Here is a 21,672-nt window from a genome sequence, read left to right on the forward strand (position 1 = left end):
AAAAAAAAAAAAAAAAAACATTTGGAGTATGTCAAATTGTGGTAAGTGCTTTGGAGAAAACCAGGGAAAGAGGATGAGCAGGTTTAAACAGTGTGGCCAGGGAAGTCCACATTGAGAAGCTGGCGTTTGAATATGTGTGTCAGCTGCATTAGTAGAAGGCTCGTGGCTTGGAAGTCAGAGCTTGTTTTCTCTGTTCACCGCTGTTATTTCTGGAGCATAGAAGAGTGCTCGGCCCATAATAGATGCTCAGTAATATTTTTTGAGTGAATGGATCAGAGGGAAGAGCATTTTTAGACAAAAGGAGCTGCAGATGCGAAGGCTGAGGTGAGAGGGTGTCTGGTAGGTGGGGAGCATGGGGAGGCCATTGCGGCCAGTGGCAGGAAAGGAGGCAACAGAGGGAAGGCGTGTGTATGGGCACAGGTCTCATGGGGGCTTATTATTGTAATAATACTGAGTGCTGTTGTGTGCATTTTCCGCCCTTGTTTGCCCAGGTGTGTACAGTGGGCTTTTCTAGAGGCTACATGATCTGTGCTGCTGCTGCAGATAGAGCAGGCGGGAGAATCTGGCTGCCAGACATTAAAGAGGTTTGCAGAAATGTAGAGCACTGTCACTCTTCTCACTAAATTTCTGTCTTGGAAAGTAATTTTTTTCATAAGGTATGTTAATTGTTATTTTAAAATGAATTAATATTGAAATTTTGTCTCAGGTTTAATTTTACATATAGTAAATATTGATAGCTCTTTGGGTCCTCAATAATTTTTTTTTCAGAGACGGTCTCGCTCTGTCCCCCAGGCTAGAGTGCAGTGGCATGATCGTAGTTCCCTGCAGCCTCGAACTCTGGTCCTCCGTAGCTCTGAAGTGTATAAAGCAGTCCTGAGACCAAAATGTTTATGACACGTTTATAGGGCCTTGTGGGCCACTATTTTATATTTGCTTTTATGCTGGCTGAGATGGGAAGTCATGGCCGAATCAGCTGAGGAAATTTAGTGAAGACAGTTTACCAAGTCCTGATTTGTCCTTGAGGACAAAGCAGGTGTATCCGGGCGGGTGGCAGGCAGTGGACGGGCACCTCAGCAGGAGAATGCTCTGAAGTCACTGTGTGCTCATGCTCCACTCTCTTCTCATAGCTGGGCTTACTTCTGCCAGGGGAGATAGAGGGAAGGGACATGCTTTGTACACAGTGTCCACAGGATGCGGGTCGAGAGTGACGGGCAGGGGCAGGGCGTTCTTTCCTGGGTGTGGTCAGCAGAGCTCTCTCTGATAAGGTGAGCCAAGACCTGAAGAGCGAGGCCAGCCCCGCCCAGGGAGGCCTTGGTGAGCAGGAGGGAGGCCGTCTGGCTGGGCCTAAGGAGTGCTGGGGAGAGTGGCAGGACCTGACCTGGGGCTGAGGTGCGGCAGTCTACGTATCTGATGCATGTTTTAAGTGGATGCTCTGGCTGCTTTGTGGAATATTCTGGAGGGTGGGTTTGGAGGAGCAGAAGTAGGGGAGGCTCATGCAATGAGCAAGTGAGAGCTGGTGGTGTCTCAGTGAGGACGACAGAGAAACATGGTGAGAAGTGGTTGGGTTTGGCTGTATTTGAAGGCAGAACACAGAATTTTCTGAAGAACGAACCGTGGGTTGTGACAGAAAGGCAGACGGGGGTAAGGTTTTCGGTGGAGCTTCTGGGTATCTGGCGGTGCTGTTTACCAAGACGCAGAACACTAGGGAAGGAACAGGCTCTGGCGAGAGGCATCGGGAGTAGGGCCTCCAGTGCTTCAAGTTAGAGATGCCTGTCAAACAGCCAGGTAGAAATGTCACATAGGCGATTGGTTGTGCAAGTTCAGGAGAGAGGAAATAAATATTAAGGCACCTTTGGTTAACGCTACTGTGTAGATGAAGCTACGGGAGGGAGGATCCTCCAGGGCATAGCTTTCACAGGGGGTTGTGTCTCGGTGGGTCACGAAGTCAGTACAGTGGGCACCAGCCATTTTCAAAAAATGAAATAGAATTGAAAACAATATCTCAGTAGTAAGGGCTGTTGTAAAATGTTTACTTTTATGTCGACTGATGGGGGAATTTTGTCCTATGAAACGTTTTTAAAATTAAATTTATGTAAAAAGAGAGCTGTGTCCCAGATCACAGTACGAGACTTTTTTTTAACTGTAAATCACAGTTTAAAAGCCACTGATGTAGAAGGAGATGTAGTTTCAAAAGAGATCAAAGACTGAGTTAATTCCAGGGCCATTTCAATATGCAGAGGCTTGGGATGGGTCTGGAACCAGCAAAGGATACAGAGAGGGGCTATGAGGCCACAGCCGGACCCAGAGGGCAGTGTCCCCTTGTCCTGGAGGCTGGTGGGGTTGTGTGCTGGTGAGCTGTGACTTGTGCTGCAGACAGGTTGAGGAAAACAGGGGTTGAGAACTGATCATTGGATTGGACAGCATGGAGGTCATTCATGACCTTGATGAGGCATTTCTGTTTAGGGCTGAGGACAAGGTCTACTTGTTGGAGGTTCAAAGATAGTGGGAGAAGAGAAAGTTGTGAACAAAGCATTGACAATTCTTTCAGCGAGTTTTACCGTCAAGGGGAGCAAAGTAAGTTAGTTGGAGTGGATGGGGTCTGGACTAGGTGTTGAAAGACGTGTCCTTGCCGAAGACAGTTGAGTGGGGTGAGGGAGGATCACTGCAGAGAAGGGACCAGTGTGGGAGGCAGCATGCTTGAGTAAGAACGGGGACAGGGTCAGGAGCACAGGCGGAGGCTGGAGGCTGGCTTCAGCTAGACATGCCAGATGTTGCTCACTGTCATTGGAGGGAAGGCAGATGAGATGGGCATAGACGTTGATTACCGATAGAAGCTTGTGGAAGAATGCCAAGAAGGTGGAAAAACTGGGAACCATGGCGGTTTTGAGAGAAATGGTGTTTTTGTTTATGGTTTTTTGTTTGTTTGTTTGAGACTGTGTCACTCCGTCCCCAGGCTGGAATGCAGTGGCGCAACCATGGCTCACCGCAGCCTCGACCTCCTGGGTAGCTGGGACGACAGGTGTGTGTCACTATGCCCTGCTAATTTTTTAATTTTTTGTAGAGATGAGGGTCTTACTATATTGCCCAGGCTGGTTTTGAACTCCTCCTAAAGCAGTCCTCCTGCTTCACACTCCCGAAGGGCTAGGATTACAGGCATGAGCCGCCACACCCAGCCTATTTTGGTCTTCTACACGGAAATGGAATCCTTAAGGAATGAACATTGGTTGCAAGCTGCTCAGCTTGGTGCTGTTGACGTGTCATTGATAGGCAGGTGTGGGATGGCTGGTGGGCCTAGATGACCTTTCAGATGGTGCTGAGCCTTGACTGCAGTGTATTTTGTGGTTCTGTGGCAGTGATGACAGGTAGGCGAGACATCTGAGAAACCCCAGATTCTGTTCCAGGTTAGTCTCCTGCCAGCTGTGTTTTGGGCCAGTGTTGGAAAGCCTTAGCTGCGGGCTCTGTCCGGGGAGAGAAAGGAAACGACCTGACCGAGTGCCTTGGTGGGACCTTGCCTGTTTTCTGCAAGTTCTCTAGTCATCTCTCCCTGTGTGCCGTGGCCTGGCGGTTGCCCTGTGTGGTCTACCAACCAGCCAGCTTCCCGGGTCTGCACAAGTGTAGGTGACTGGGAAGCCCTTTAATCAGCAGAACCTTATCGAGCACCTGCTGTGTACCTGGAACTGGGTACGTGGTGCTCAGCAGAGTTGGTGGTGCAAAAGTCAGTGCGGTTTTTGCCGTTCAAAGTAATGGCAAAAGTAACTACACTGACTTCTGCACCAGCCTAATAGATTGGATTCCGGCCCTTGAGGAGAACAGCTTTTTCTTGGGGTTCTCCTTTAATTGTGTTTCCCCACATCCTCAGTGAGACTTTCTCCCCACCCAGAGGCCTTTCATCACCCCTGAGAGTAGGGTTCTTGGGTTGGTGGGTCAGGAAGGTGTTGGTCTTTTGGTCTGTACTGTTGTTGACAGTGGGCAGGTTGAGGTCCACCTTCTGTCCTTCCCCAGGCTCCTATAATAGATGGAGTGGTATTAGGTGGTTGGAAAATGTTTTGTAATTGACTCCTCGTGGGTGTTGCTGATTGCTGGGGTGCAGGAGCCTGCTGCAGAACGCTGACTGATCCGGACCGTGTTAGCACTGTTTTAGTTGCTTAGCCTTTTGGCAGCCCGTGAGAAGAATTACTGTGAAACCAGACTGCTCTCACTGCCATTTGGAAAGGGCTCCATTTCAGAGGAGCAGATGCAGTGATAAATCATGAGGAGAAAAATAATCCTGTATTGTGTGTCCTTGCTAAATTTACTTGAAATTGCATATCCATTGCTAGCTGGGCAGCTATCTTCCTGGCAGGCAAGTTCCTGCTGTCGGGTGATTAGGGACTAGAGGCATGCATTCTCATGAACTTTTATTTCTCAAGCTGTATTCTCAGGTGGATTTTCATAATGGCTAAGGACTTAGGCTCTCAACTGGACAAGTCTGGACCCAAAACATGCCTGCACTGCCTCCTTCTTGCTTTTGTGACCTTTCACCTTCTTTAAGCTGCACTTGCCCTGCCTGCAGAATGGAGGTCATACATGTTGCCTCGTGGGATGGTGGCGAAGATGCCATAGGCGTGGATGTGACACCGAGTAGTAACGACTCAGTATCTTCTGTCATGTTTAACACTACAGTTTGGCAGGAATTACACAGATCTTACTCCTTTAGGCCCCCCCTCCGCCCACCCAATGCCATTCTCACGCTTTCTAGAGCAGATGGAGGGAGAGGGGAAGATTGATCATGGAGCAGAGAAAGTTCCAAACCATTTTTCTTTCCTTCAAAAAACAAAACCATCTGAACCCTGTTGTTCCGTCGTATAGACTGAGTATACACTTTCATTGCTGGGGTTTATTGATAAACTGCTAGATGATAACAGCGCTACTGTTGGTTGGGCCTTGCTCTGTTCCTGGCACGGAAAAACATTCTACGTTCATGACCTTACTTCCTACAGAATCCTGTGATTTTCATTTTACAGATGAGGAGGCTGTGAGATGGTGGGCCTCAGGCATTCTTCTTCACTACTTGTTTTGGGGGTTACTTTGAACGTGAACTGACATCATCATCGGTGATTATGTTTATTTGGTGCCTCGTTGTGATTCAGACACTTTAATGTGTGTTTGGTGACAGAACTGCAAGGCAGAGGTCAGCTCACTTCTAACTCATTTCATTTCTCAGTTGCGTAGATGTTCTTAACTTGGTTTTCATGAAGAAATAGGTTGTTAGCAAAGAATAGAAATGAAAAATTAGAAAAGATACAACATAAGGGTTAGGACCATATGGTCCTGCAGGATTAGGGACTTGGAAGAGAACCCAGAGGTTATCTGGGCCCGGCTCTTCTCAGATGCCTCTAGAGAGGGGTGATCCACACGCAGCCCAGCAGAGTGTGGGTCATGAGAAAAGTGCCACACTCTTGCGAGTGTTCTTCATAGACTGTCACCGCCCACCCAGGCTGACTGTGCACTCCTGGATACCGCTTTTTGGTAGCACATTGGACGTCTCTCTCTAACATGTGTCCAGTTCTCCTTCACCTTCTGCAGCCACACAGGCCAGGCTAGTGCTTTCCCCAGGACCGGTCCTTCAAGTACGGAGCTGCTGGGCTCCTTCCTACCCTCATCACCTCCACAGAAACACGACCTATTTCTACTCCAAGTCGGGTTATAGCGCAGAGACCCAGTCCCTACCCTAAGGAAGTTCACAGTTAGTGGAGGAGAGAGACATTTAAATAATGTCCTTGCAGAGTGGCAGGAGCAGATGAGGAGTGCAGCCGGGTGAGTGACAGGCAGGAGAGGGGAAGGGCACAGTGGTGGGGGGAGGAGCTGGCTTCATGTTTTCTCTCCATCCCGCGGAGTGTCAGCTTGATAATAAAAAGGATGGAGAGTCAGGATAGATCCCAGGATGCAATACATGTGGATTCAATACCTTCTCATGATAGAAATACTCACCAGACTAGGAATAGAAGAAAACTACCTTCGCCTGGTAAAAGCCATATGTGAAAAACCACGGCACGCGTCATATTCAACAGTGAGAGACGAAAAGCTTTTCCTCTTATGATCAGGAACAAGACAAAGATGCCCACTTTTGCCTCTTCTATCCAATATAGTACTGAAGTTCTATCCAGAGCAATTAGGCCAAAAAAAGAAATCAAAAGGCATCTAAATTGGAAAGGAAGACAATTATCTCCATTTGTCTTCTATACATGATATGATCTTATGTATAGAAAATCCTACAGATTCCACCAAAAAAAACCTGTTCAAGGCTAATACATAAATTCAGCAAAGTAGCAGGATACAAAGTTAATACACAAAAATCAGTTACTTTTTTTTTTTTTTGAGATGGAGTCTCGCTCTGTCACCCAGGCTTGAGTGCAGTGGCGTGATCTCGGCTCACTGCAAACTCTGCCTTCCGGGTTCACGCCATTCTCCTGCCTCAGCCTCCTGAGTAGCTGGGACTACAGGTGCACACCACCGCACCGGCTAATTTTTTATATTTTTAGTAGAGACAGGGTTTCACCGTGTTAGCCAGGATGGTCTCGATCTCCTGACCTTGTGATCCGCCCGCCTCGGCCTTCCAAAGTGCTAGGATTACAGGTATGAGCCACAGTGCCCAGCCAGTTACATTTTTATATACTAATAGTGAACAGTCTGAAAAGGAAATGATTAAAATAATTCTGTTTACAGTAGCATCAAAAATAATAAAACACTTAAGAATTAGCCAAGGAGGTGAAAGCCTTGTACAATGAAAACTAAAAAAATCACTGAAATAAATTACAAGGTAAATGAGAACAAATTCATCCTTATGGGCTGAAAGACTTACTATTGTTAAGATGTCAGAATTACCCAAACAATACACATTCAATGTAATCCCTATCAAAATCCCAGTGATTTTTTTTTTTTGTAGAAATAGAAAAACCCTTGGCTGGGTGCGGTGGCTCACGCCTGTAATCCCAACACTTTGGGAGGCTGAGACGGGCAGATCATGAGGTCAGGAGATCGAGACCACCCTGGCTAACATGGTGAAACCCTGTCTCTACTAAAAATACAAAAATTAGCCGGGCGCGGGGGCGGGCGCCTGTAGTACCAGTTACATACGAGGCTGAGGCAGGTGAATGGCGTGAACCTGGGAGGCGGAGCTTGCAGTGAGTGGAGATCACACCACTGCACTCCAGCCTGGGCGACAGAGTGAGAGACTGTCTCAAAAAAAAAAAAAGAAATAGAAAAACTCATCCTAAAATTTACATGGAATCTCAAGGGACCCTGAATAGCCAAAACAGTCCTTCTAAAGGAGACCAAAGCTGGAGGACTCGTGCTTCCTGATTTCAAAACTTACTATAAAGCTGTACTAATCAAAACAGTGTGGTACTGGCATAAAGACAGACATATAAACCAATGGAAATACAATAGAGGGCCCAGAAACATACCCTAACATATATGGTCAAATGATTTTTTTTTAAGAAATGGGGTCTTGCTGTATTGCCCAGGCTGGATTCGGGGTCCTGGGAGGATCAAATAATCTTCTTGCCTCAGCCTCATGCACCTCGCTTGTGGTCAAATGATTTTTGACAAGGATACCAAGACTACTTGGTACAGAAAGGACACCCTTTTCAAATGATGATGCTAAGTTGCGTATGTTGCAGGAAGACGGATCAGGAGCCCGAGGCATGTTGACAATTTGGGTCCTGGTTTCTGAGGGAAAATATGAGGGAATCTCAGTAATCCATAGTGCATTTTTCATCTAAGCTTCCTCCTGATGGCGTTCCAAAGCAAGTGTTCCTCTCCACCTTTTTCTTTTTTTGGTTTTTGAGACAGGATCTTGCTGTGTCTCGCAGGCTGGAGTGCATTGGCATGATCATGGCTCACTGCAGCCTCGACCTCCTGGGCTCAAGCAATCCTTCCACCTCAGCTTCCCATGTAGGTGGGACCACAGGCGAATGCCACCACACCCAGCTAATTTTTTTGTTTTTTATTTTTTAAAGAGACGGGATCTCACTGTGTTGCCCAGGCTGGTCTTGAACTCCTGGGCTCAGGTGATCTTCCCGCCTTGGCCTCCTAAATTGCTGGGATTACAGGCATGAGCCATCACACCTGGCCTTCTACCCGCTTTCAAGATCTATTTAGATGAGACATACCTCTGAGTGAATGGGCTAGGGGAAGGCACAGTTCACAGATTGCTGTGTAAGATTCAGAGATTTGCACGTTCGCTGGTATGTTCATGGTGCATTGGTTAGGGAGAAAACTAAGCTTCACTCTGATGCCATACTCTTGAAGTGTCATTCGTATTTTGTTGTTTTGTTTTTTTCTTTTTCTGTTTTTAAAGATGATTCTCCTTTCTACTCCCCCAGAAACATCCAGCTCCCTCTTCTGAGAACTAGGGATTTGCGTGTTCTCATAGCCAGCTAGAAGTCAGTGACAACCTTCAACTCTTGTTGTAAATAGAAACATAACCGGGTCCTGCATGTGCTTCAGAAGCCGTCTCTGCAGTGCCGTCCTCCGCAGACAAGGCCCATGCGGGGCTTCTGAGTCAGCAGTCAGCTGCTGCGGACAAAACATGCAGGCTGGAGTCAGCTGGCAGAGACTCACAGATGCCTGGAAACCTGGCATCACCTCCTCTTCCTCCCCGCAACCACCCAGCCCGGCTCCGCACTTCCTCTACCCCTTCCTTGCACACCTTGGCTTTTCAGTTGCTGGGATTTCTGGCCCCTTCCTGCCAGGTTTCCTGGTCTCCAGGTTCCTGTGATTATGAACTGTACACAGGGTGGTGCAGGACAGGCCAGGAGGAGCATGATCTGGCTTTGACCTTCAGGAATGAGGGAAATGGGGGCGGTAACAGGAATAGCCCTGCTTCCCGGCTGTTGTCAGAGCCAGTGAGAATGCTGGGTAAGCCCCTTGCAGAGTGAGACAGGCCCAGCCCAGCAGAGCCACAGAGCAATGCTGTCACACTCTGGAGGAATCTTTGCGCTGCAGTCATTCAGCCGCAAAGCCGGAAAAGTGAGGCAGCCCAAGGGAATTCATCTTGTGTTGTCTTACCTTGGGTGCCGGTCGCATTGTTCCAGGAGCCAGCCTGCCTCTGTTCATCTGTTGTCCCCAGTGCCCTGCAGGTCGAAATCTCTTCGGCCAGAGACTTAATACTTGCCTGCTGGTTGGCTCTGCAGCTCTCTGGGAGCTGTGGCTGACATCTGTTAATTTAAGTGTTTTTCACTAGCAGAAGGATTGGGGACAGTTATTAGTGAAGGTGTTCCTCTGTAGTGGGGTTTGATTTGGAAATTCTTTGTGGTGGTTAGCAGCTCTTCGGAAGTGAATTATTTCAAACCGAGTGGGTTACAGCTAACCAAGGGGTTGTTAGCTCACACGGAAGAACTCTTCTTGGGAAATAAGTGCCCAAGACCCTCTTTCAGGGGAGATGTAAGCCAAAGCAGGCGCTATGACAGGAAGGGTTTTGGAATTATGGGTTGCAGGATCTTTAGTGTCTTGACTTCAGCAAGAATGTCGTGGTTCTGAGCGCTCTGAATCCTGGCAAGGAGTCAAAAGTGGCTACTGTTTAGGAACAAAGAAAAGTCATTTTCTTCTTTGACATGAGGTAGCGGTGGATGAGACCCAGTGTATGCAAAGCTTACCAAACACTGTGACTCTGGTGTTTAGGTTGACTGTGAAGGCAGGCAGGGCATACAGACAGGATCCGGATTGCGCTGTGCTGTGTGCTTCTCAAAGAGCAGGTGAAGCCTCCAAAGTCCCCACAAAGAGGTCAGGAGGCAAAGAGGGCCCCTGATGTAGAAAATGCTGCAGGACCTTTGTTTCTAGTCATGGGCTATCAGCTGTCACCGTTTCTCCTGCCTTCGCATAAGCACATCTGCTCTTTCCTGCCCTACAAGCCATCTTCTGACTTTCTGACATTTCTAAGATAAGCCTTGACTTGTAAGAGAAACAATGGGCCCTTTTTAGGAACTGTAAAGTATTTATCTTTCTGCTACCTAGAATAAAACCTTTCTTTTTGGGGGAAACCGAATGTTAATTCCAGTCAGCTCCATTTCTTGCTGGCCTCTTGGCCATGTGTCTATTGGAAGAAGCTGTATGTGTTAACAGTGTATTGTTTTTTCTGGATTTTTTTTGTTTTGTTTTGTTTTGTTTTTGAGACAGGGTCTTACGCTGTCGCTGAGGCTGGAGTGCAGTGGCACAATCTCAGCTCACTGCAACCTCTGCCTCCCGAATTCAAGCAATTCTCATGCCTCAGCCTCCTGAGTAGCTGGGATTACAGGCGTGTGCCACCCTGCCTTGCTAATTCTTGTATTTTTTGGTAGAGATAGGGTTTCATCATGTTGGCCAGGCTGGTCTTGAACTCCTGACCTCAAGTGATTCACCCGCCTTGGCTTCCCAAAGTGCTGGGATTACAAGCATGAGCCACTGCACTGGGCCAACAGCGTAGTTTTTAATATCTAGAGCCAAGAGCGGTTGTTGAGTACGTGACATATTTGAAGCGAACAGCCGAGCCGGTGTGTTCTGTCTGCAGTGTATCCTCCACATTATGTGATGAGTGTTGTGTCTGTTGACATAGAAAACATAAGGCGGAGAGGGCAGTTCCTTGTATTTAGTTATGACTTTCTCTCATGAAACTTAAGGTGCATCTCATTTGGTTTGGTTTAATCCCATGATACCATGGTGAGGTGCAGAGAGAAGTGGCATGTCATTTCTACTTCACACTGCTGCTCCGTGTCTTACCCAAAGTGAGAGCTTCAGGGCCTCTTCTGTGTCATTCTGGAACATGGCACCTATCTTCCGAGAGTTGGTTTCAGCAGCACCTGCAGCTGAATAGTGGGCAGTTTCTTGCTTCTACATGCCTCCTGAACACAGTGCATCAATCACTCCCTTCCTCTGTCTGCGCCCAACCCCAAGGGTACATCTTTAGAGCAAAGTCCAGCCCAGTTGTGCTGGTCAGCCTCGTGGTAAATTGGTGATGTGCCTGTGCTGGACCGTTGTGATGTGAGCACCAGGAACAAGTGCTGTGGGCATGTGGATTTCTCAGCAGTAGCCTTGGAGAACTTCAGAAATGAAGAGTCTTAGGGGTGCTGTCTAACCTACTTGCCTTACACACAGGGAAACCAAGGGTTCGTGTGACAGTGCTCACCCCGGGTTGTGAGCGGGGTCATGCCGCTGAGGTCTGGCTGTGTGGGCTCAGCCCTGTGGTCATGCTTGCCTCGCCACCCTGACCCACTCTCCACTCTCTAGTTTTGTCCTTTGTCCTTTTGCCTCCCAATACAGTTTCAGTGGTGAGGATTCAACAGATGTGACTCCAAAACGATTCCGCAGACTCACATGAGCCGGTGGGTGCAGGTGGGGAAGGTGGCTCGCTGCTCCACCGGCACCGAGGAGTGCTTCTATTTTTAATCCATTGGCCTGATGTCTCCGTTTAATCTGGGGCCTAAGCTGGAAACCTGGGAGTCATCCTTGCCTCTTTGATCCCTATGAGTCACTCAGGCCTGCCTGTGTCACTTTCCCATGTCCTGCACCTCTTCCCTGCCTGGCTAACATTTATGCTGAGAGACTCAGCTGTCACCTCTCAGAGGCTCACCTTCAGTGAGGACTCCTGCTTCACCACCAATAGTGACTTAGATCCTCTTTCTCTGTTTCCCAGCTCCCCTTGTGTCTCCCTCTTTAGTGGCACTTGGTACAGTCCATCAAGACATTCTGTGTCTGTGTCTGCCTCATCTCCTAGACTATCAGATCCTTGAGAGCAAAAACCATCCTGCTCACCTTTCCAGCCCCAGTGTCTTGTAGTGCCTGGAGTATTGCAGGTGTGCAGTCCATACTTGTGGATGGATGACTGCGACAGTTGAGAACGCTGCTTTGAAGAGGAGTATGTCTCCTGGAGAATGTTTGTAGACAGAGAAATACTGACCGTCTTTTTCTTTTTGTCAGATTAACGTGACAGTGTCAGGTGGACCCACAGCCATCCCACTGCCCCCTCTGGGAGTGCTGAGAGTGAGGCAGCATGGAGGAGAGGAAGCATGAGACCATGAACCCAGCTCATGTCCTCTTTGACCGGTTTGTCCAGGCCACCACCTGCAAGGGAACCCTCAAGGCCTTCCAGGAGCTCTGTGACCACCTGGAACTGAAGCCAAAAGACTACCGCTCCTTCTATCACAAGCTCAAGTCCAAGCTTAACTACTGGAAAGCCAAAGCCCTCTGGGCAAAGTTGGACAAACGGGGCAGTCACAAAGACTACAAAAAGGGAAAAGCATGCACCAACACCAAGGTAAGCTTTGCTCCTGTTGGGCCTGGGGGTCACCGACATGAGGATTCATCCAGGTGCCAAAGAGGAGGATTGAATTAGAGATAGGCTGAGTGAGAACCACGCAAAGTCTAGCCACAACCTAGCACAGGAAATCAAGCTTCGACCCTGTTGAAACTTTGTGGATCTCTTACCTCTTTTTGTTTGTGCATGACCCAGACCCTATTTTAAGCGTATTTCATGTATTTACGTATTGAACATTCAAAATTTCAAGTATTTAAGAACAACCAAAGTTAAGTGGCATGGGAACTTTTTATTTTGCCAAAGCTCTCTTTTGAACCTCATGTGGTTCGGAGGATGCAGGTCACTTAGCAGGGACGTAGCCAAGCCCTGCTGGTATCCTGTCTGAACATGGCTTTGGGGTTCTTGGCATGTCCTCTTTCCAAAGTCATCGTTCCATACTCAGTAACTGGTAAGGTATGCTATTTGCCAACTTGGGATTTGCCACGAGCTTCCGACCTCTTCCCATCCATGTTCCAAAGGTCTGTTTTGATTCATAAGCAACGACTTTGTGAACCAAAGCATTTCTGTTGCTTTCTTCACCACGTGGAGAAATAGGGTTTCCACGAAGCAGGTAGGCCCAGGCAAAGACCTGAGTTATGCACTTGCCTTTGTTGGGATAGCTGCAAGGAAGCGGCTATGGAGAGATACATTTCCTACTTCCCTCCTTAGAAGAACACCTAACGTGAGAAGTTTGGAACAAGCTAGCAGGGACACAAATTTGCAGATGACTTCATGGCTATGTTTCACGAGCTTTAATTTGTGCAATAGGGGATACCTAGAGCCCCACCCCTAGTGGATTTGCATTGGGGTAGATATTCATCAGCAAAATTCAAGAACTGTGAAGGTGTGACATTCATGAGTGAGTACTGGACTCTACTAAGAGCAAAACAAAAACAAAGCCAAAAGCATTGCACGTTTTCCTTCCGCACACACAGAGCAAACTACTTCAGATATGTGTCCAGTCTCCTGCTGAGTACTTCTCTGGAGTGTGGATTTTCCAGATCGTATTCCTGGACTTTCAATCTAGAAATGGGGATTTTGGAACTCTTTTCGGCACATAAAACTTTGTCTTGAAAATTGCTTCCTGGGAATCGTGTGTGGTAGACGCATTCCAGCAGGCTTGAGATTGTGTACGTAGGACTCTGTCTCTCTTTGGACAGAAATCCGCCTGACCTAGAAACCTTCCAAATGGTCCTCTCCTGTTGATGTAAGATTGCATTTGATTTTCATATCGTTTGTTGAGATGATGGCCACTTAAATATGCTGCAGATCAAGGGCCTTCCAGGCTGGCCAAGGTGAACAGGTGCCGGGCTTGTGTCTAGCACTGATGGTTCTGTCTTCTCCATTCATGGTGATCACTAGCTCTTCTCTTCAGCCGTGGCAAGTGTTCTGCTGTGACCCACATAGGTGTGAAGGTTTCTTGGCAGTGGGAAGAATAGCCCTATTTCAGGGCTTTAGGGAGTGATGATCATACGATCATGAGACTTCTTTAGAATTGTTTGTTGGAAGTGTTGCCTGCCCTGAAAGCAGCTGTGTTTTTCAGTGTCTCATCATTGGGGCTGGCCCCTGTGGTCTCCGTACAGCCATCGACTTATCCTTACTGGGGGCCAAGGTGGTTGTTATTGAGAAACGAGATGCCTTCTCCCGCAACAACGTCTTGCATCTCTGGCCATTCACCATACATGATCTACGAGGTCTGGGTGCCAAGAAGTTCTATGGCAAGTTCTGTGCCGGAGCCATCGACCATATCAGTAAGTAAAACTAGCTTTCCTGTAAGGTTCCACCCTACCCCTCGCACACGTGTTCATTAGAAAGAGATAGGTGGATTAGCTGAGGAATTCATATGCTGCCCAATTTCTTCTAATCTCATTGCTGTCTTTCTTGTAGTAAGTGCACTCATCTTGAAGTAAAAACACCTGCTGTGCAGTGGTTCTGTAATTTAGGACTCTTAAATGTGAGCGTATCGGTAACCTGTGAAATTGTGGGGTTTGACCTGAGGATTTCTAAGTTAGGTCTTGGACTCTTACTGAGCTCTTGCAGTTTGCGGGATGGGCACTGGGGCCAGGCACTGGGGAAACGATGACCAGTTTCGGCCCAGACCCTCTGGTGGTCCTTCTTGCAGTGGCAGAAGTACACAGGCATGCAGCTGTCTGTGCTGTGACCTGATACATGCTCTACTAATGTAAGAACAAAGTGCTGTGGGGACAGAGTCCTGGGGGAAGCCACACTTGCAGAAGGAGCAGAGCCCTGGCCAGGCCACTAATGGCAAGGGGATAATGGCATCCCTCTGGTTAGGTGGTTCTTGTGTGGTCTGCAAGCTCTTGCTGTATTTTTCTCACCTCCAAGCTCAGCCCGGGGCTGTGCTTTTCTGAGATCCGACAGGGTACGAATACAAGTTGATGCAATCAGCGGTGTTTGACTGTAAGTGCCCAGAAAAGCAATTCAGAACAGACAGTGTGCGTTATGAAACTGAAGGCTTTTTATTGATTATCATTAATGCTTTCAGGAAAGCTTTATCAAGGAGCCTTTGTTCTGAGCTTCTCCAGATGTGTCCTGTAAACACATTCAGTCATGGAACCTTTTGCTGTTTGCAGCAGCTGTGCCAATTTATCAGAGGCTGGCTGGCAGTCACCACATTCCACTGGCAGAGGAAGCGCTGTGCCCATCTGTTGGCTGTAGTTTATAAAGCATCTTGGAACCCACAGTTCTCTGCAAAAATACTGTGCTAGTGCAGGGTTTAACAAGTCTTTGGGAGTGGGACTCAGAAGGGTGGTGGCTGTGGTAAACTGGAGAGAACAACCAAGATGATGTGAGGAGGGTTTGCATTGCTCCTGGCACATTAGACCCAGTTAAGTTTGGTCTTAAGAGAGGACCAAGGGTCATTAACTCAGTGGATTTGTCTTCCTTATTTGTGGCAAGATTCATCTTAGGGATGAGAGGATCTTCTACCAGAGCCTGGATCTTTATCTCTCCACCTTAAGGCCCTGCCATGTCTGGTGCCTACAGGTGCTCATGGATGTCAAATAAATCAATCAGTCTCACTAAGATAATAAGCAAGATTGTCAGTCATTCTGGCCTCAGTTTCCATAGCTGTAGACCAGGAGTGGCAGGGGGAATGGGAGGAGGATCTGGTTGGATTACGATTTCCCTTCTTGCCTTGTAAGAATGTGTGATGATCAACCAGAGAATGGGCTGAAAGAGACGCCCGTGGGCGGGGAGGTCAGGCAGCAGCTCTGCATCTGACCGTGGGCTGTACCCTGTGGGTGCACCTCTGCCTCCTGACTTAGCAGGATCAGAGATGCCACCAATATGGCAGCCCCGAATTGGGAAGATGGAAAGGGATCTCCTGTAGGCCACAATCCCGTGTTGTCTCCAAGGTTTTGATTGTTTAGAACACTGAACCCAAGAGGTAGGAGTGTCCTGTGTGTTGCTCTAGAACATCTTTTCCACTGGGTTATATTTGCCTTAAAGAAACGAAGAAGTTACGGAGCGTGGTTTCGGAATGTCTCCTGCTACAGCAGGCTTTGGGAATCTGAATGAAGGGAGGGTGGGTGGTGGGGTGGGAGCCTGAGCCGCGACACGGATGGGTACCCCCTTCTCCATGTGTTCCCACCAACACCATCTCTGTTTTCTCCCAGGTATCCGTCAGCTCCAACTAATACTTTTGAAAGTAGCCTTGATCCTAGGCATTGAAATCCATGTCAATGTGGAATTCCAAGGACTTATACAGCCTCCTGAGGACCAAGAGAATGAGCGTAAGTTATACTGGAGGAGTGAAGAAGGCATGAGAGGGTGTTGATGGGTGAGGAAGATGAGATTGAGGGAGCAAACCAAAGGCCCCTGAGGGCTGCTTCCAGAGGTAGCCAAAGCCTGTGCCTGTGGGGACGTGGCCTGGATGCAGCCTTCGATGTCGCAGGCGCACATGTGGTGGCAAGGGCTTCGTGGGCCATCTGCAAGGCTTCTTTCCTTCTGTAGTTTGTCCCCACTGCTTTTTCTTTTTTAGACGAGAGTCTCACTCTGTCGCCCAGCCTGGAGTGCAGTACCTCAGTCTTGGCTCACTGTGACCTCTGAGCAGTTCTCCTGCCTAGGTCTCCAGAGTAGCTGGGATTACAGGCACATGCCACCACGCCTGGCTAATTTTTGTATATTTAGTAGAGACAGGGTTTCACCATGCTGGCCAGGGTGGTCTTGAACTCCTGGTCTCAAGTAGTCTGCCAGCCTCTGCCTCCCAAAGTGCTGGGATTAGAGGCGTGAGCCACCGCGCCCAGCCTCTGTCTCCACTGCTTCTACACATAGTGTTTTTGGCCCAGGGTTTTGTGTAGTTCACATGACTGGGTATCTAGAGATGGTCCTGGCTGTGAATGTGGTCTGGGTGGTGACCCCCATTTATTTGGTTTTGGTCCACAGGGATAGGCTGGCGGGCACTGGTGCACCCCAAGACTCATCCTGTGTCAGAGTATGAATTTGAAGTGATCATCGGTGGGGATGGTCGGAGGAACACCTTGGAAGGTATTGGTCTGTGCCCCTCTGCCTGACTCATAGCCGAGGGGAAAGCAGATGCTGTCCTGCCCCTGGGGTGAGACTGTGTGTGACCAGGGTCCTCTCTTTTGAGAGCCTGAATGTGTGCTTCCTGCCCTGATGGAATGGCAGGTCGTGCCTTCCTCTAGCCAGCTGGCACTCAGGCTGCTGCTTTTATTTTATTTAATTATTTCATTTTTGAGACAGGGTCTCGTTCTTTTGCCCAGGCTGGAGTGCAGTAGTATGAGCACGTTCACTGCAGCCTCGATCTGCCTGGTCTCAAGCGATCCTCCCATCTCAGCCTTCTGAGTAGGTGGGATTACAGGTGCATGCCACCATATCCAGCTAATTTTTATGTTTTTTGTAGAGATTGGGTTTTCGCCATGTTGCCTAGGCTGGTCTCGAACTCCTTGGCTCAAGCAGTCTGCCCGCCTTGGCCTCCCAAAGTGTTGGGATTACAGGCGTGAACCACTTCACCTTGCCCAGGCTGCTGCTTACAGGGCACTCTTGCTGGGGCACTAGGAGACCAGCCATACCTTGAGTGGTTGGCACCTGTAGGACTTAATCTACATATTAATAAGCAGGTGCTCCCCCGACGCATCCCTTTTTTAAAGAGGAATTCCTGAATTCCTGGTACTAAGTAATATTCTGGCCAGTCAGATTTCAAATTGTTTGTTAACAGAGACTTTGACTTCTTTCCTGAATTTTCATATTCCTGGGTAGGTAAATACCTTGTTTTCATCTGCAGAAGAGCTGCCCTAACTTTCCCATCAGTTCTCATCCCCAGCTTTCCCTGATGTCTTTATCAGCACCCCCACTTTCATTTGAAGTGATCTTCCTTCTCTAGCCAACGATTTATCACCTCCCTCCAGGGTTTCGTCGGAAAGAATTCCGTGGCAAACTGGCCATCGCCATCACCGCAAATTTTATCAACCGAAATACAACAGCAGAAGCTAAAGTGGAAGAGATCAGTGGTGTGGCTTTTATATTCAACCAAAAATTTTTCCAGGAACTGAGGGAAGCCACAGGTTGGTGTTGATGTCTCCGGAGCCTAGGATAGAAACTTAAATAGTCCCTGGTGACTTTTTCTTCGGGGGCTGGTGGGATGAGTGGCCGTCAGTGTGTCTCCTGCACTGTCTGCCCCTCCCGCTCTTTTCGCTCCTGTGCCTTGTTCCTAGCACAATGCTTCCTGCAGAACTTGTCTCCTTCTCATGTATTCTTAACCTCCTTACAGTGACTGGGCTGCTCTGGGTTTTGTTTTTGGTTTGAGATGGGGTCTCGCTCTGTTGCCCAGGCTGGAGTTCCGTGGCGTGATCTCGGCTCACTGCAGCCTCGAACTCCTGGGCTCAAGTGATCCTCCCATCTCAGCCTCCTGAGTAGCTGGGACTAAAGGCAAGAGTCTAATTTTTCATATTATTTGTAGAGGCGGAGTTTTGCCATGTTGCCCAGGCTGCTCCCAAACTCCTGGGCTCCACCTGCCTCAGCCTCCCAAAGTGCTGGGATTACAAGCATGAGCCACCACACCCAGCCTGAGTTTTTTTGTTCGTTTGTTTGTTTATTTGTTTTAAAGTGTTCGTTCTGCCTCCACTGGTTCTTCCCAATGCCTTCGCTGTGCTGTGATGCTGAGTCATGCTGCTTGGTGTAGCTGCTGGCCGGTGGCTCCCTGGTTTGGCTGGGAAGCTGACTTTAGGCCTTTTAAGTATGTAGTCTTCTTCCTGAGTTCCAGCTCAGGCTTGAAGACAAACCATGTGTCAGATAGCAGTGAGATTGTTGTATGATAGGTTTTGAATAGATCAACGTGGATATTTTGTTAAATGTGCCTTCATTCTTTTGTTTTCTAGAACTTGATTTCTTTCCATTACATCTATTTTTTAGATTAATTGAATTAAAAAGTCAGTAGTTCACTCTCTGCTTCCAGGCGTCAAGTTGTCTATCCTGTTCTTAAGGATCTAGGAGATTCCTCCGGCTTCCTTGATGACTGTCCCAAGAGGCTTAACCCGATAACTAATCCAAGCCCTCTTTAGAGGTTAGCCTCTTTTTTTTTTTTTGCTTGTTTTGTTTTTATTCCCATCCCTCCAGTTCTGTTTCCTAGCAGTCATTGTTTTTAGGATCGTTTGGGGTGTTGAGTGAATACGGAGAAACAAAGGTCCCTGTATTTCCATGAACTGATGAGGCAGGACGTGAGAATCTGGGCTTAGACACCTTTCCCTGCCTGGAGCCTCAGGCCCTTGTCTTTGTAGGCCTGTGTGTAACCTTCAGGCTGCCCTGATGCACCTTCATCTCAGCAAACTCTTTTTTTTTTTTTTTTTGAGACAGAGTCTTGCTCTGTCGCCCAGGCTGGAGTGCAGTGGCCGGATCTCAGCTCACTGCAAGCTCCGCCTCCCGGGTTCACGCCATTCTCCTGCCTCAGCCTCCAGAGTAGCTGGGACTACAGGTGCCCGCCACCACGCCCGGCTAGTTTTTTTTTGTATTTTTTAGTAGAGACGGGGTTTCACCGTGTTAGCCAGGATGGTCTCGATCTCCTGACCTCATGATCCGCCCGTCTCGGCCTCCCAAAGTGCTGGGATTACAGGCTTGAGCCACCGCGCCCGGCCAGCAAACTCTTACATGCACACGTTTGTCTTCTGGCCCTAGGTATTGACTTGGAGAACATCGTTTACTACAAAGATGACACACACTATTTCGTTATGACAGCCAAAAAGCAGAGTTTGCTGGACAAAGGAGTGATACTACATGTGAGCCACGGATTTCCTTCAAAACTCTTTCTTATTGAAGTGGTTAATATCACCAAGAGAAAGAATTGTCTGATGGGTTTTCCTGCAAGGGAATGAAAATGAGTACTGAACGCATCTTCTGGTAACCCCTGATGTTTTCCAGTTTAGCGTGAACAACTCTTACTATGGCAGATTGCAAATGTAAATAAAAATGGGGGGAGAATAGTGTAATGAACCCTCACGTACCCACCGTCCAGCTTTCACAGTTGTCGACACATGACCAGTGTTCTGTCAGTAATACTCCAGCGCACTCCTCCTTCACCATGGGATTCTTGCAGAGCGAGTTTCAGGCGGCATTTCATGCATAAACATTCAGTTTAATGTTAGGTGATGGGGTTTCTGGTTGTTGTGAATTCCATAGCTGACTGATGATTGCTTGGTTGAAGAATTGGCTTCCGGGAGGGAGAGTGATAGAGGGAAGGGAGTTTGACCAAGAAGCAGTAATTGGTGTTTATGGGAGCCTGATGAGGGTTCTCTTGTCACTGCAGAGACGGCTTTCAGAGGTCCAGGCAGCACTGACGGGATCAGGCTACACTTAGGCCTCTTTACGACCACAGAACAGGTCTGAGCGTCCATCCTAGCCAGGTCCAGCTCAGGCTGTTTCTAGGTGACTGCATGGCATGCCCTGAGATGATGGCCTGAAATATGAAGGCAGAAGACCACCACGTGGATGGTCCCTGAAGGAGAGTTTTTTAAGTCTTTCCTGGTCTCATTGGTCTCAACGTGAGAATCAGTGAGCTCATGTGATGCGAAGAACGGAAGCAGAGACACCAGTTGTGCTGATTCAGGCCTGTGCAGTTCCCACAAGAGTCTCACAGCTGAACTTCAGGGAGTCCTTTGTCTTTGCAGGGTGGTGTGAATGCAGTCCCTTTAGTCTGAGCTGCAGTACTACCTTATCTGACAGCAGAGAGGAGAGTGAGCTGATGAGCACGTGCCAGTGACAGAGAGCTCCCTCTTTCTACCCAGGAACCTTGAGCTGTTTCTCAGCACTGCCATCCTGTGTGCCTTCAGGGAGAGCCAGGACAAAGCTGTTTATACAGCCCACTCTCCCAAAATCATAAGCAAGATATATCCGGTTAGATGCTTTCTAAAATTGTCTTGCTGGTTATCTGGGACTACATCAGGGTTATATTGCTGTTAGTAAGAAATAGCCAGTGAAGCAGTTCGTACGCCTTGAGACAAGGTGAAGACTTAAATCTGCCACCTAGGCAGAACTGGGGTTATTGGTCAGCATTCGATAGGAGCAGTCTAGAATGCCAAGACCTGGTTTACTTTGCCTTCGTGTTTCTTTTTTTTTTTTTAGAGGGCAGGGGCCATACCTTCGGTGTATGCTGTTAAATGCTAAACCCATGTGGCTACTTAGTGTTGAACAAACAGTCTTTCTAGGACCAACCTGAGTGTTTGTGTTTTGGCTTTAACATCTTGTAGTGGTGGCTGAAAGGACCATCAGGGCCACTTAGAAACCGTAGGCTCCACTTTCAGAGAATAAAGACTTGGCTTAGTGTGCCAGGAACCTCCAAAACAGAAAAGGAGTTTTTCAGTCCTTTGTTCTTCTTTGTTTGTGGGTTTCTATGGAGTCCTTCAGAGTCTCATTTTACTATTTTGAAACCCTCTGTTTCATTTTCAACATATTCCTTCCCAGCCTCCTGAACTACCATTGCTCCCACCTCCGTGTCTTTTTGGCACTCAAGCTTTTTTGGTTTCTTCCTTTGGGTGTCATGAGTTCTGCAGGGCTGATTCATGTGGTCCCATTTGACAAAAGCCATTTACTGCCCAGAAGATAATGAAATGCCCTTTCAGTTCACAAAGTACTGTCACATATGTGATACTCAGAACAACCCTGAGGCAGATTGGATAAGATCAAAGGAATAGTAATTATTCCAAGCAAATGGAAAAGCCATGACTGTGTGTTTAGGCAGCAAGGTCTAGCAAGGTCTATGTTCTCTTGGGAATAATCCACCCACCCCTCCCTCCCGCCCTTTTTTTTTTTTTGAGATGGAGTCTTACTGTGTCACCCAGGCTGGAGTGCAGTGGTGCTATCTTGGTTCACTGCAACCTCTGCCTCCCAGG

General features: G+C 48.0%; 1 protein-coding gene across 1 annotated transcript in view; it reads left to right on the forward strand.

Annotated features, from left to right (window-relative positions):
- The window catches only part of MICAL3 (microtubule associated monooxygenase, calponin and LIM domain containing 3), a 214,179-nt gene that overhangs the window by 83,616 nt on the left and 108,891 nt on the right, over nt 1-21,672 (forward strand). Inside the window, exons 2-7 of the mRNA XM_011945646.1 lie at nt 11,935-12,271; nt 13,854-14,061; nt 15,949-16,065; nt 16,718-16,819; nt 17,701-17,856; nt 19,463-19,563. Of these exons, the coding sequence (XP_011801036.1) occupies nt 12,008-12,271; nt 13,854-14,061; nt 15,949-16,065; nt 16,718-16,819; nt 17,701-17,856; nt 19,463-19,563 (948 nt within the window). The 5' untranslated portion in view covers nt 11,935-12,007. The remainder of the gene's footprint in view (nt 1-11,934; nt 12,272-13,853; nt 14,062-15,948; nt 16,066-16,717; nt 16,820-17,700; nt 17,857-19,462; nt 19,564-21,672) is intronic.

This window comes from Colobus angolensis, unplaced genomic scaffold, assembly GCF_000951035.1.
Source record: "Colobus angolensis palliatus isolate OR3802 unplaced genomic scaffold, Cang.pa_1.0 Scaffold242, whole genome shotgun sequence".
In the NCBI taxonomy this organism is placed as follows: domain Eukaryota; kingdom Metazoa; phylum Chordata; class Mammalia; order Primates; family Cercopithecidae; genus Colobus; species Colobus angolensis.